General features: G+C 41.8%; 1 protein-coding gene across 1 annotated transcript; it reads left to right on the top strand.

The window, feature by feature from the left end:
* Window positions 1–6,023: 6,023 nt before the first annotated feature.
* On the top strand, window positions 6,024–8,284 carry LOC102290035 (the record flags this gene model as incomplete). The annotated part of the gene is given in 3 exon segments (XM_005937012.3): window positions 6,024–6,211; window positions 7,399–7,586; window positions 7,700–8,284. Coding segments are annotated over 3 exon segments (765 nt in total). The 3' UTR covers window positions 8,187–8,284.
* Window positions 8,285–15,836: the final 7,552 nt, after the last annotated feature.

Genomic DNA, 15,836 nt, shown 5'->3' with positions numbered 1-15,836 from the left:
AAACACGAAGAATGTTTTCACGTTGTCTTCCCAACAGTTTCACTGACATCTACACGGGATGGCCAGGAAGCGTTCGCGATGTCTTATCGGGCGCTTCTCCGGCGCTGATAATTGGCGTCTGACGGATTTAATGCAACATGACCGTTCAAACAGCAGTCGCTTTCTAAAACATCAGATATGTATCGGATTCAGTACCACATACGAAAGTGACCCAGATCGGATTTGAAAATATCGGATTTGTGCCGTTCACACTGTCATACCATGATCGGATATGGGTCGCATAGGGTCAAAAAAAAAATCGGATTTGATGCGCTTTCGCCTGCAGTGTGAACGTAGCGAAAAGACTCTTCCTGTGGAGTTGTCTGCTTCCCCCAACTTCCTTACTAGACCCCCACCATTTGTCTTACTGTGAGACATGTTAAAATCCAGTGGCACCAAGGCATTATACAATAAAATAATGTGATTAATACATAAATAAAATAAATTCCTATACACCTTTAAATCTAACCTCCCTACTTCCCCTCCCGTCCTGTCTTTCTTTCTTAGCTTTCTCCATCTCTGAGTGAAGTTAGCTCTCTTACTTTTCTCTTTCAGTGAAATAAACAGCTGGACTTTAAGCTGCAACACACTGTGAGACAAACTGCACACAAACAGTTTGTGTGTTTGCTGATGTTTGTTGAGCTGATTTAAAAACGCTGCATTTGAAATTACCTGACAAAATGTTTTTACCTTTATGCTGCTCCTCTTCTGTAGAGCTAGCTAGATGCTGAGTGACCACAACCACAGCGTATGAACAACAAAATGAATGGTCCTCCTTAACCCCTGACTATAGAGCTGTGACTTATCCATAAATTATATAGTTTCCTCTCTTTGTATGCCATAAAATGGACTGGTATACTGATAGATTTCCTTTCATGTGTTACAGTTTAAGCTCAAATCAGTACAGATACGTGAAAATTCTACTAAAATACATCAACAAAGTATTTGTGCTTTGTTAGTTCCCACCTTTACAAATACACTTCTGGAAGATTAAACACACTCCTAAACCTTGTGGAGAGTCTTTTATATAAGCAACAGGGCGGCAGACATCATAACAAACCCTATGGATTAAAAATGAGATGCCACTCAAGTTCATATGCATGTGAAGGCAGACAAGCTAATATTTTTGGTAATATACTGAGAGAAGATTAAGTGCTGCTCAAATGAACTGATGACCAACAGCAGGTCAACAACAACTCCATTTTAATCAGCCAAAGAAAAAGATTAGCCGCATTAGGAAATGACTCATTTGATGTTGTTTTAGTGCTTCTGTTTCCTACACTGGCTGCTTTGTGGCAAAAAACCCGACACACAAATAGAGAAAAACTTTTAAGTTTTTTTTGTTTTGACATCCTGCACTGAAAAACAGCAGCGTGTCATTTGCAGTTAAAAGAAGCTAAATAAAACATCAGAGGTCGTGTCCAAATTCATGGGCTGCATCCTCCTGAGGACCCGGCCTTCGCGGTCTAAGGTCTCAAAGTCGGGTAGGCCGGAAGTAAAACACCGCCTGTAGAAATTGGACGTCATAGCAACGTAGCTGTCTAAGAGTAATAAGCCGTAAACCCTGCTCTTGTATCTAAAATATAACAGGACACTGGCTTCTGTTTAATCAGTTTTCTGTTTGACGTTTAGTCAGCTGTGTAAAAACCAAGGAGGAACCCACCCGGGGGATTAATAAAGTTTTATTTTATCTAATCTAATCTAATAACTAATCTCAGCCAAACCGATTTACTCACGAACAAACAAAACACTGAAAAAAGCCCAACAATAACATTTTTAGGTTGTCTAAGTGAATTATATATTACGTTTAACCCGAGCAGCGAAACTCCGCGGTGATCTGAAAATGATGTGCCGGGAGTTGTGCCGTTCTCGGCCGCATCAGTAACCCTCGAGCTCCCGGCTAGCTGTCGAGCTGGTGGGTAGCAGACGCCTCTGAAAACGTCGAAGCACTTTTGCAAATATGGGATATCTTGATAAACCGAGCAGATATTTGATGTTTACAGCTACTTTCTCGCTGAATGTTAAAAGTTTATTTTGTGACCCAGAAAGATTAGTAAGAGTAATTAGAAGGATGCGGGTGTGTCCTTCGTGGCTACCATATCCCAGAATTCATAGCGCGGCCCAGCCAATTCCAATTTCCAACAATGGTGGCCGCTACTAAGTTTTAAAATTACTATTAATCTTTCTGGGTCACAAAATAAACTTTTAACATATTTTCAGGCGAGAAAGTAGCTGTGTAAACATCAAATATCTGCTCGGTTTATCAAGATATCGCATATTTGCAAAAGTGCTTCGACGTTTTCGGAGACGTCTGCTACCCACCAGCTCGACAGCTAGCCGAGACCTCGAGGGTTACTGATGCGGCCGAGAACGGCACAACGCCCGGCACATCATTTTCTGATCACCGCGGAGTTTCGCTGCTCGGGTTAAACGTAATATATAAGTCACTTCGACAACCTAAAAATGTTATTGTTGGGCTTTTTTCAGTGTTTTGTTTGTTCGTGAGTAAATCGGTTTGGCTGAGATTAAAGTTATTAGATTAGATAAAATAAAACTTTATTAATCCCCCGGGTGGGTTCCTCCTTGGTTTTCACACAGCTGACTAAACGTCAAACAGAAAACTGATTAAACAGAAGTATGAGACAGTCGAGAATTTACACCAGTGTCTGGTTATATTTTTCAGAAGCAGACGGCCGAATTTCACGCCTTTAAATTTTAAAGGCGTGTTTGTGTGTGTGTTTATACAATTGCTATTATGTTTGCACTTTATGTGTAATGTTACTGACTGCAGAGATCAGTAAGATGTGTGTATTTTTTATTTATTAGTTTTATTTATTTAATATTATTTTTTAATTGAATGACTGTCTAGTAGTTCACAGATGTCGAAAAACTGAGTGTGGTAAAGCCACTGATTTTTTTTATGTATATTTCTGCAATCTGCACATTGTACTGACTTTCATTTTAATGTTTACACCAGGGTTCCTTGTCAGCACTTTATGCTCAGATGTTTGTAAGCTAAAAATAAACTATTGTGTATGTTCAAATATACTGTTGTGATTGAAGAAGTTAAATAAAAATGTCAGTCATCAATTCATGCATCACCTCATGTCATCATAACAGAGGTCTGTCTTCCAGGAAAGAACAGTTTAAAATTAATGTAATATAGTATTGGCCATACTATATGATGTATTGCTTGTCTTTGTTTAATAATACAGAAGACAAAGACCTTAAAAAATAATCGCATATCGCATCGCAATCGCAATATTGGGGCAAAAAATCGCAATTAGATTATTTTCCATAATCGTTCAGCCCTAGTTTAGCTACTTTCTGCCTGAAATATGTTAAAGTTTATTTTGTGACCCAGAAAGATAATAAGAGTAATATTAAAACAACTAGCTGCCGCCATTGTTGGAAACTGGAATTCTGGCCGCGCTATGCATTCTGGGATTTGTTGGGCCAGAAGATACCCCGACATCTTAAATTCAGGGAAGAAAAGGAGACGCATTTGTGGCCGCATTTCTGAGGAGCAGCTTGAATGGACACGGCCTTCGTACGCGTCTGCTGTGACGTAATCGGTCTACAAATGCGGCCTCAGGAGGATGCAGCCCATGAATTTGGACACGACCAGTGTTGTGGTTAGTGTCCCCCAAGCTGAAACACATGATCTCATTAACTGACACAGGCTAACCCTATGACTGCTACTCTGGCTAATGTTGCTGTCTGGTGGCTCACTTTGACCACAGTTTGAATAATTTAAATAGAGGACGCAACACGGGCAGCTGGGGAGTGGAAGGAAATCAAAAGCACAAAAAGTGAAAAGCAGAATTTTAATTTCTTATATTTACGTTAGTGAAGTTTCCCTCCATTCACCAATCACAGACAGCACAGTGTCCCGGATACACATCAGCTGAATCTGTTTAGGACTAATTACACACCTCAATCCTTCCACAAAACACAAATAGAGCCCTCATGCCAGCTTGGGCTGGGCCATATCATACCGTTCACGGTAAAACTGGTATAATGTTGGGCAACGATAAGAAAATGAAATATGGCGATAGAATATGGGTAAAACGCGCATGCGCAGTGCCTTTGTTTTCATACGCACATGGCGGAAAAAGCATGGCGACGCAGAATGAGAAGAGCGAAAGCGGATCGTTGAATGAAACGATGAACCAGAACTGGTTTGTAAAAATGCTGCAGCTTCACTGGTGTGGAACTGGTTTAGCTTTCGTCCGTCAGATACACAACAAAGCACTATTTTTGGTAGCGCATGCTAGCGGGCCGTCGTTATTACCGTGTTGTTTGGAAAATACGGCGCACTTAAAATCAATCCTTTGATTTTTCTGAAAGTCGACAGAGCCCCTTATAATCCCGTGTGCCTTATGTATGAACTCTGGTTGTGTTTACTGACCTCGAAACGATTTTATGTGCACGGCGCTCGAAAATCTGTCAAATGTTTTAGTACGACTTTGCTAAGCTACGAAGCCGCACCGCTTGATGGATTGTCGGAGCATTACGGCTATCGTAGGCAGGAGCCTCGCGGAGTGATACGTACTGTGCTTCAACATAATATTACCGTATTGTGTGTGTATAACCTCTTTTTAAGTTTGTGGATATCTAGATCATAGGTGTCAAACTCTGATCTAGAGGGCCTAATTACATTTGGCCCGCGAAGCCATACCAAATTACTATTAGAGCTGGCCTACTGGTATTATACAGCTAATATATATATTGTTTAGTATTAAGCTTTGCTTGTTCCATATTCAGTTTTTCAGCAAAACTTGTTTGAGTCCATAAGAAGAGATTCATTCTTATATCTGGAGGAATAAATATTTTTCAATAAATATTAATGTTAGCCCGCGACCTTGTTCTGGTTTTGAATTTTGGCCCACTGTGTATTTGAGTTTGACACCCCTGCTCTACATGGTTATGCTGAGGATATGTCGGCCAATTTCCACTGGAAATGCCTTTTGGTTAAACTGTCAGCAAAGAATTTGTATTTGCACTGTTAAATTTTTATATAGAATAGAATAGCCTTTATTGTCATTGTACAGAGTACAACCAAATTGGAGTGCCACTCCCTTGGTGCAAGATTCAATAATAAATATAAATGTAAAATATAAAAAGTACAATAAAACAATCGTAAGTACTCAAACAATAGTAAGTACGATAGCAGCATTAATATAATGACAGTATGAATAGCAGCATAATATAATGGCAGTGACGGTATGGTATAGCTAAGCAGGTTCAATTGTTTTTGTGCTTATTTACTACGGTGATAGCTCTGGGAAAGAATCTGTTTGTCCTATATAACTATATAACCTATATAACTTTAATGCACATAAAAACAGCTGCTTGTTTAAGTGAAAATACAGTGATGTTTTTTTTTTTTTGCACAATAAAGTTGTGGAGTTGTAAAGTATTTTGTCTAATGCCAATTATATCGTCAGTTATATCGTTATCGCAAATTTTCAAATGTATATCGTGATAAATGACCTCACTGAATAATGCATACATTAGAAAATGGCCATAATCTGCCAAAGGGTGTACGGGCTGTTTTTCACCAGATGAATGACTAATATTTCCAGTTTACACTGACTTCCTTCCACTGAAGCACTTACTAACCACACTCTGTGTGCATTTACACAGAGGGGACACTAAAGAAAACCACAATTTCTCTTCTTTAAAAAACAGGAAGAAAATACATAAGGAAAAAACATATATATTATTAGCATATTATGTTCAGCGAAAGTAGAATAGTTGTAAGGAAACTCTCTTCCAATGGGCCCCCAATAAGAAGAATAATAACATGCATGTGGGAGGTGTGAGAAGAGATCTTTCTGTGGTTTTCTGTGAAACATAAAAAACTTTGGCAGGAAATAGTCAAACAGAAAAAGGTAAAGCTCTTGGCATGTGGTAGCATCATTTTATGAAAAACAATTTAAGACAAACTGTTCAGTTCAGCGTCTTTTTCTCTTTTGAAGAAGCAAAGATCGGCTATTCCACACTGAAGGTTGCTTGCTGAAGAAAAGCGTGGACTTTACCTCTGCATTACCTCCACCGTGAAGACAGTCACTCAGAGATGGCATCTCATGCTCATGTGATGTTCCTAGTTGGCACATGTGTCTGCCTTCCTGTGGCTATTCTTCTCCTCGTGTTTTCATGTCGTGCTGTAAGTAAAAAATAACATTACTGTCTGTTTGTCGTCTGTCCGTTTGCTTGACAGCCTATAGAAATGCAGTTAGTTCGTCGATCACACCATGCAGCTTTTAGGCATAAAACGTGTGTGTGTGTGTGTGTGTGTGTGTGTGTGTGTGTGTGTGTGTGTGTGTGTGTGTGTGTGTGTGTGTGTGTGTGTGTGTGTGTGAGAGAGAGCCGAAATCACAATAGCAGTCACCTCAAAGCACTTTGAATTTGTAAGGTGAAATTGATCATGGGAATCCCCCAGCAGCTTACACCTAACTAAGGGAGGATTCAGGGTCACCTGGTCCAGCCCTAACTATATGCTTTAGCAAAAAGGAAAGTTTGAAGCCTAATCTTGAAAGTAGAGATAGTGTCTGTCTCCTGAATCCAAACTGGAAGCTGGTTCCACAGAAGAGGGGCCTGAAAACTGAAGGCTCTGCCTCCCATTCTACTTTAAATACTCTAGGAACAACAAGTAGGCCTGCAGAGCGAGAGCGAAGTGCTCTAATAGGGTGATATGGTACTACAAGGTCATTAAGATAAGATGGGGCCTGATTATTTAAGACCTTGTATGTGAGGAGCAGGATTTTGAATTCTGGATTTAACAGGAAGCCAACAGGATATTTCTAATTTTAGAGATGTTGCGCAAATGAAATAAAGCAGTCCTGCATATTTGTTTAACATCTGCTCTCAGCCTGCAGGCTTTCTTGTGGGCGGCCATTTAAAAGTCAAATGGGAGGCAGAGCCTGTAAAAAAATTGTCAAAGTCTGGTTCCTTGGAAACCAAATATATCATGTGTGGCTTAAACGTTTTGCACAGTCCTGCACCTCTCTGTTTTTAGTGTTTAGCAACTTATAAAATGTAATTTCTTGTTGCAGTCTGCAGGTAACCGAAATAAAATCACTTTTAGCTTCTCCTTATTCACAAGTGGTCACCAAAGCAGGATAGCACTGCAGCTTTGATTTGCCCGATCACACCAGTTAACCGTCCTGATGCAATCCCAAAGCAGTTTGTGTGTCCTACACATACTCATGTATTTCCCTGAAAGTGAACACTGTAACTGTAGAGAGACTGAACTGAACCGAGCACATCATCACTTCATGATTTCTTGTAGAGATCTTGAGACGACGTGTCATGCTTATTACTGCTTTAATGTGACTTTCATACTTCCTGCAGATAAAACGCGGGCAGGTTCCTGTCATCTACTACACAAACCTCCTCATCACCACTCTCCTCCAGCTGTTCACAATGATCGCTTTGGTGGCAAACTCAGACCAGCTTCAGTACAACTCCTCCTCCGTTTCTTGTTATGCCTTCAGTATGATGGCTAATCTTGGCTTCAAAATATGCATTTCTCTAGAAGGGTACGTGTCTTTCTTTGTACTTCCATTCTATTATTCAGTGAAACATCCTTATGGCCAGATATATGAACTTCTGTACTCTAATAATGATATTATCTCTTTGTATTGTGTTGCAGATCTTTTATCATCGTCTTCAGACAGTTGGACAGCATCAGACAAACTACGATTTCTGTGCTGGCTTGCGCTGTGATCTGGGTCATTTGCATTATTACCATCTCCGTTGCTGCAGAAAAACAATTTATTGTTTGTATTCTGGCCGTACTCCTTGCTCCACTGTACATCCTCTGCTTAGCAGGGACCCTCAAATGTCTGCCTGCTGCCACGCCAGTGCCTGTTAAGGAAAAACGAAGAATTGTGGGAGCAGTAGTTCTACTGTTCCTTAACTACTTCGTGATGATCTTGCCAATGATCGTTTTGATTTTACACTACAGAGCTGACATGGAAGGGTCACATTCCTTAGATGTTATTGTGGCCTTATTTCTGTTCAGTCCTTTTGTGGACTTGATTCTTTTCTTTTTCATGTGTGACTGGTTCACTGACAAGCTGGTGGCATCTTTGTTCTGCTGCATCAAGGTTGACAGCACCCCATCAACAACAGTGTGACCGACGGTAGGACAGACAGGTGGCTTGATTTAGGCAGAGAGAAGAAGAAGCAAAATACGATGAAAATGCACGAATAAATAAATTCTTTACAAATCCTACCATGTGGATTCATGGATTTTTTTTCACATTCTGTCTCTCACAGTTGAAGTGTACCTCTGGTGCAAATTACTGACCTCTGTCATCATTTTAAGTGGGGGAACTTGCACAATCGGTGGCTGACTAAATACTTTTTTGCCCCACTGTAGAAACAGTTTGACTTAGTTTTCTTCCAATTGGAGCTTTAGTGCATGGCCCTAAGGGCCGGCTGGACATCCTAGGCCTGCCTTCATTCTCCTGTTTAGCTGCTCAGCTGTTCCTGCCGCCACTTTTATCAGATCTTGTCACCACTAACTCTCAGTACGTTGACATTCGGTGTAAAAAAAAAAAAAAAAGGCCTCTATTTCTATCTCTCCCTCCACTTTCCTACAACCACCTATTTAAAAAAAGAAAAACAAGGTTTCTTCAAACAAAAACCATCAAACAACCATACACATAACATTTATTGCTCATTTATCCGGACAGAAGGATGCCAGACTCTCGTTTTAATTCGGGACATTAAGGTCCATCCATATTCTCTCCATTCTCCCTCGCCAACCGCCAGACCATGCTTGGTTGGTCTGTAGACCCATGATGGCCAGAGACCCTTCCGTGTGCTCACGAAAATGAGTAGCTAGTATGGTGCACGGTCCATGTGACTGGATGTTGCTGAAGACGATTATGCAAGCGAGCCCCGTTCTCCCCCATGTACATGAGGCCACACACACACCACACTGAATGGCATAAACCAGATTCTTTGAGTGAAGTGAGGGTTTCCCTGCAGTCGGCCACATCGCTCTACTGTATGGATAAGACACCATGCATCTATGAACCAAATGACACGCCAGCTTTTTGGAGCCGATTTAACCCTCCCCTTCAGTTTAGCTCTCACGAGAATGTCCCCAAGACTGGGATTTTTTTCTGGGAGCTCTGATTATTCGTGCCTTGAGCTGTCCAGTGTATTCCATCCGTCATAGTATGAAACTGATGTGGAGGAATACAGGGTAAGTAATTAAAATGGCTGCCTGACGTTATTATTGCGAGATTTTGCTTCAGTGAGCGAGTCCGAGAAGTGAATCTTTGCCCTTTGCGTTAGGAAACATGGACCGTGCATCCCGGACTACCATGCGCAACTGTTTAATTGAAGTTTTATATGAGTCTTGATGTTTGTTGTTCAAACCTATCGAGATCACTACCAAAACAGTCTCCTCACAGGTCAACGTCCTCTCCAGGAGCTTAAAGAAGTTATGAAAGTTTGCTCCTGGGTAGCTGTCTATATGGATGTTCTTATTGTAAAGGGCATTACTCTGTTAAAATTCGAGTCGCCCCAAATTACTATTGGCTTGTTAGCCTGAATTTTCCAATCCTGCAATTTTCTGCTCTTCCAAGCCTGTACTTCCACGCACCTAACTCGCCCCGCACCTTGGCACAGCCCCCGGTTTGTTGTTCAAAACCTCAATAACAGTTTCATAGTGGTCATGTAAAAAGTTCAAATTGTTCGCAATCCAGGAGTCTATATTTAGCGCCAGTTGCACTTTTTTTTACCTTTCTGTTGGTGCCACTGGTTTAATGAAGCCCGGAGAGCCTAATGACCTGTCGTCTCATACCCCATGGATAAATTCCCGTTCTCAGTGCTTCATCCACCACATTCATCTGATGTACCTGATATCCTTTGCACACTGCCTGTCTGAGAGGGTATGGCCCGTTTCTGTTTCTGTATTTGTTTTAGAGACAGATGATTTATACCTCTCTTTCTCTCACTGCTCACAGTGTGCTACGCTTTAATTAACATGTCTTACAAGTTTTTATTCTTTCTGTTGCCTGCTATAACTCTGTGGTTTTGAAAATGGTTTCAATTTAATTGTAACTGTTTGCACCAGTTTGAGAGTATATGTTGTGCTGTATCCTGTGTCCAATGAATGTATCTCAGATTGTTTGAAATTGGTCCCCGGGTAGCGGGTTCAGGACCAAAAAGCGATCCGCAGCAAAGTTATTGATAAGTGTCAAGTTGTGTTGTTATTCCCTTGGAAGGGAAGATGAAAAATTAATTACCGGGAAGAATACGTCAGCATTGGGGAAGCTTTTTTTATATAGCATTCTTAGTTGTTTAATGCAACTCTTTTCTGCATCCTGATCTCTATTATTGATCCTTACCGACAGTATCACTAATTTGGTGAGTGGGTGGGCTGGAGTCTTCTCCAATATCCGAAGAAAGTGGTAAAAAGAGGCCCCTGGGTAACTATCAATTTGAATATTTTCATTATTATAAGCTGGTATACGATTTAAATTGGCGTCTCCTGAGAACCAGATTGGGAATTTCATGGGAACAAACCAATCTGCAATTTTTCTCTCCTTTCAAGCTTTGTGATAGTTGAGGCGACACCTGTGTCCCGTTTGTATAACATAAAGGTCTAATCATCTCTTAGTTTACTCAGATTGCAGAGTGTATATTTGAATTAATTAATTTGAATCATTTGGGATAAGGATAAGTGTAAGATAATGGGGAATTTCAGTTTTTCTTTATAATTTTCTTTAGCCTAATATTTACAGTTAAATTGTATTTTCTTTCCTTATTTAATTATTACGTACTGTTCCTTTAATACATGGTAACTGTGCACGGGGGGAGCGTTTGCGATCGGCAGTGTGGAATAACGGGGCTTTAACTAGCTGTGGAGTCAAACAGTTTTGTTACCGTGTTTTGTAGTGTACAGGAACATTCAAACGGATTACTGCATTTCAAGACTGTGGAAATAAATGTTTGCCTGTTTGTTTTCAACTACAAGAGGACTTTGTTCAACTGCACAAGGACACGCGAATGGCCGACTACCAGCTAGTGCTTTCGCAGTAATACCGTTTGCTGTTCTTCTCTAACTTTTTGTCTCTGCCTCTCGTTCTCTGTCTCTGGCTGTCCTGAAAAACTGACACGATAGAATGGATACCTTTTAATCTGATGAAATGAGTGGCTCTTGGTCCCAGTTTGTTGCCCTTTCTGTATACAGTCCTAAATAGTCCCTCACTTTTATTTACTCTAGGTTTTCTCCTATTTACTCTGGACTGGACAAGATCTTCATCCATCTGGGAAGTTGGAGGCATAGCTTTTACCCTCCCAGGTCTCTCCTCCTCCCCCTGTCTCTGCTCCAACACAGGATGGGAGGTTGAGGGAGGAAAAAGAGAAGTGTGAGGAGGGGACGACAGTATGTAGGGGCTTACATCTATCAACTGTGGACCCTGAGTGGACCTGGTCATCTGTTCACTGTTTGTGGTGCAATAGGAGAACTCATGTGGCCAGGGGAATCATCCCTAACCCTACTGAATTGTAAGATTTGAGCAGAGTCGTCTACCAGAGGAGTGGATTGTGAATCCCAGTTGGTGGGATTCCTTGTAATATGAATTTCAGGATACAGTGTTGTATGATTTATTCTGTTAGATTGGATTAGATTAGATTTACAATAGCACAGCACCGACAGAATATACAGAATGTTAGCAGAAATAAACCATATATACACATATATAAATATAGAGACATATATAAATACAGAGTATGCAAAAGGGATAAATAGAATAAATAGGAATAAGAATACAAGGAAATTGCACATTTCAAGTATTGTGAGTCTATTGCACCATTGGTTATTAACAAAAAGTATTGCACAGTAGCACTACAGCTTAGTTGTTCCCCCCTCCTTTGTCCTCCTGTCTCCCCTCCCTCTCCCCTCCAGAGAGGAGTTAAACACTTTGATGGTGTGTGGGACAAAGGAGTTTTTAAGTCTGTTAGTTCTTGTCTTTGGGAGAAGCAACCTATCACTGAAAAGACTCTTCTGGTTGTTTATGTCCATGTGCAGAGGATGCCCAGCATTGTCCATAATGTCCAGCAGTTTTTTTTAGTGTCCTTTTCTCTGCCACTGTCACCAGTGTCACGGTTTGGCATGGCAAACCGTGGGGGTGTAAGGAAAAGGAGGACCCAGGCGCGGAGCTCTGTGTGCTAAGCAGTGTGTTTATTTACAGTGGTAAGGAAAATAACAGTAAAACCTCTGCGCAATCCCGACTCCCGTGACGTGTCCCTTCTCCCCGCTCCTTGGTGTCTGAGCACCCCGTGCTCGCTGTCCTCTCGTCTCCCCGTTTCTCCTGGGGGAGATAACAAACAGGCAGCCATAAGACACACAATGCTGAAGAACAATCGTACTGACTGGCCGAGAGACTGACGTGAAGTCATGCAATGATCCAGCGTCGGAGAGAGCTCCACCACACTCTCAAGTAGCTCCTCCGACGAGGCCTGATCAGCTGCAGGTGTGACATGGTCTTCAGGTGTGGCCAATCACCTGCCAGGGCCACACCCACACACACAGACACATATGCAGGGAGAACGAGGGACAGCAATACAAAATACATATATTATAATATTAGTCCAAAACTGCTCAGGGTCCCTGGGTCGCTCAGACCAAAACGGCTCTTTCGGTCTTAAAGGTTGATGACCCCTGCATTAGTCTGATTGGCTGGCGACAGACTTTCTGACCAATAGGTCACAATCCTTTCACTAAATGTGTCAAAAACTAAAGACATGATTATTGATTTTAGGAAGCCCTCTTATAGCTCATCACCTACTATCATTGAAGCTGCTGATATTGGGATTGTGGAGAGTTACAAATATCTAGGTGTGGTACTTGACCATAAACTGTGTTTTGAATCTCATGCTGATGCCACTACTTTTTTAATAGTGGCATCAGCATTACTGCATATTTCAGAGCCTTTTATTGTGGGCAGTCTAAGGCACACCCGTGCGATATTCATGGTGTCTAATCAGCACCTTGACATGCCACACCTGTAAGGTGGGATGGATTATCTCAGCAAACGAGAAGTTCTCACTAACACAGATTTTGACAGATTCGTGAACAATATTTGATAGTAATGGGTCCTTTGTGTATCTAGAAAACGTTTCAGAACTTTAAGTTCAGCTCACAAAAAATGGGAGCAAAAACAAAAGTGTTGCATTTATATTTTTGATCAGTGTATGAGGAAAGGCAGCTCAGTAACCTTACCAACGGGACACATCGTTGTGTGCCTCATCTTTTACCCAAGATAATTTACCATTTTCTCCTTCCTTGGTTAGGTTTAGGGATTAGAAATCTGATCCAGATTATCATATTAAGATTTGGGACACATCGTCAGTAGTGGACCTTGGATTCATCAGGTGTTTCGGCCATTATAACTAGACACCCTCATCCAAGGAGCCCCTACCAGGGTTGATCAGGCCCCAGAGTGTCACTGGTTTATGTTAAATTGTTATTTCTCTATCAATTCACTGCAACTGAGAAATAATACTTACTTCTTTAACATTTATGGAGCCTCACTTCTTCAAAAGAATAGAAAAGGTGATAGAGAGAAGTAAGATAAAAGTGGCAAGATAGGAGAGCCGGAAGGGGGTGCCCGATCTGGCATCCCACACCTCCCTGCCAGAGGTTTCACTACCACGAGGTTAACTGCACAGTCCCCGGGAGGCCCTGAGACAGCTGTATCAATCAACCAGCAAAATTTCTAATGTTAGGTTTTACCCTTTTTACGCCCCCTGCTGAGGCAGCCCACCTTGGGTTGATCATTCCTGGGCGTGTGTCTCACAGTTAGCTGACTGCCTTAGCTGCCCAAGTGATGTTAGCCCTCTTTAACCATAGCCAGTGACTGGTCCTCCCTGCAGTGTTTACTAATTCTTTTAAAGGCTGGTGTTGCGCCTGTCCTCTGATCCCAATCTCTCTAAGCAGTTTTGCTGTTGTACTGGCAACAAAGCCCCTGCACCCCACTTCCACCTGGTGCATCTTGATCTTCCAGCCTCTTTCCTCTGCCTCAGCCGCCAAGTTGGCATATCTCAGCTTCTTACGCTCAAATGCTTCCTCGATTGGTTCCTCCCATGGTACAATCAGCTCAATGACGTACTCAAGTTATGGGGAGTTAGACCAAAGGACGAGGTCTGGTCGCAGATTATTTGTTACGATCTCTGTGGGAAAAATTAGCCTCTGATCCAAGTCCACTTGCACCTGCAAATACCTGGTGCCCTTCAGCAGGGCTAGTCCTCGGCTTGTCACCCTCCCGGACAAATGCAGTTGAAAACTGACACTCCTCTTAGTTCGTGAAAGAGTGAGCGTTGATGGATTTTCTTTTTCACTAAACTTTCACGGCAAGACACCTGAGGACCTGGTTGTGTCTCCATGTGTATCTGCCCTGAGTAAGGCTAGTCCTACAACCAACGAAGATGTGCCTGAGTGTGGCTGGTACTGTACACAGGGGGCAGGATGGGTCCTTTCCAAACCACAGCTACAGATTTATTGGGGAAGGCAGCACATCGCATGTCACTCGGACTATGAAACTTAGTCTATTAGACTCCATTGCCCACATTTCACTCCATAAGTTTCCTCTTTTCAACACCCAATTCATCCAGCGACCTAACTTAGATGATGTAATAATCTATTCTCCAGATTTTGCCCACGGCTGAGACGGTTGGTCAGACCTAGAATCTGTTTTGGGTGTGTTACAACGGTATGAAGGACGTGGGCGATGGCGTCCTCTGTGGACATGCCAGAGCTGTAGCGCTGGCCAAGCAGGGGGTAGGCAACCTTTCTGATGGCGAGTGCCATTTAAAATTTCCTCAGAGGTCAGTGTGCCATATGATTGCATTAGCAATAAATTTAATAATGCTCTATATTAACAGTTACTCACTATATAGAACCACTTTCTAGAATTATATTTGTTCGCAGATGTTGGCAGCTGTCAGTGAATAGTTATCAGCTATTTTGAAACAAAAAAAAGACTTTTTATCCATAACAGCAAATGAACTGTACAACAGAAAATACAAATGTCTCCTCACAACAATGATAAGAAAAATAAACTGAACCAATATGGCATGTCTGTTAATACAGGGAAAATGTGATCTCTGGTCTCCCACTCAGAGACACAGGTCTCCGAGTGTCCAGCATTCAGACGGCTACCTGAGGACTCATGTGAGAGGAAATCTGCTCACACAGATATGTAGAGCCAAATACTGTCAATAAGGCCTCTGCAACGTTCTGAAGACAGTTGTCAGGTAGTGATGTCCAGCTGTGGATTCCAGCTGCTTTGATGTTGCATTGACTGGCAACTAAGCCAGTTAATGCGAGACAAATCTAGCTGCTCATTAAAGATTTCTGGTTTGATCAGAAAATAAAACATTGGTCCATACTACGGATTCTAGTCTACGGATGTATCCGTGTATCTCCGTGGTGCTGATGCTGTGCTGAGCGAAAAGCTCCTGAAGCTTTTGAAGTGTCAGAAGCTAACAACGTCCCTCTCACTAAATTATTTTTAGCCAATTACAAGTTGAAACTGGTAGTTGGGGTTGTTAGTTAAGATACCGCCATTAAGAAGAGGCACAACTAATGTGTCTATGCGAGCTGATTTGCGATGAGCACTGCTGGCGCGGCCATTTATTTTTGATGCACCTTCTCAGATTAACTCACTGCGTGTCGTGCCCAGGGCTGGACTGGGACAAAAAAACAGCCCGGGCATTTTGACTAGAGACCGGCCCACCAGGTATTAAAGCCATAAAGCCTTTGA

Source organism: Haplochromis burtoni, unplaced genomic scaffold (assembly GCF_018398535.1).
Source record: "Haplochromis burtoni strain Fernald_Lab_line unplaced genomic scaffold, NCSU_Asbu1 Contig_214, whole genome shotgun sequence".
Classification (NCBI taxonomy): Eukaryota; Metazoa; Chordata; class Actinopteri; order Cichliformes; family Cichlidae; genus Haplochromis; species Haplochromis burtoni.
The sequence above is the reverse complement of the archived record's forward strand: the minus strand, read 5'-3'. Positions and strand labels throughout refer to the sequence as shown.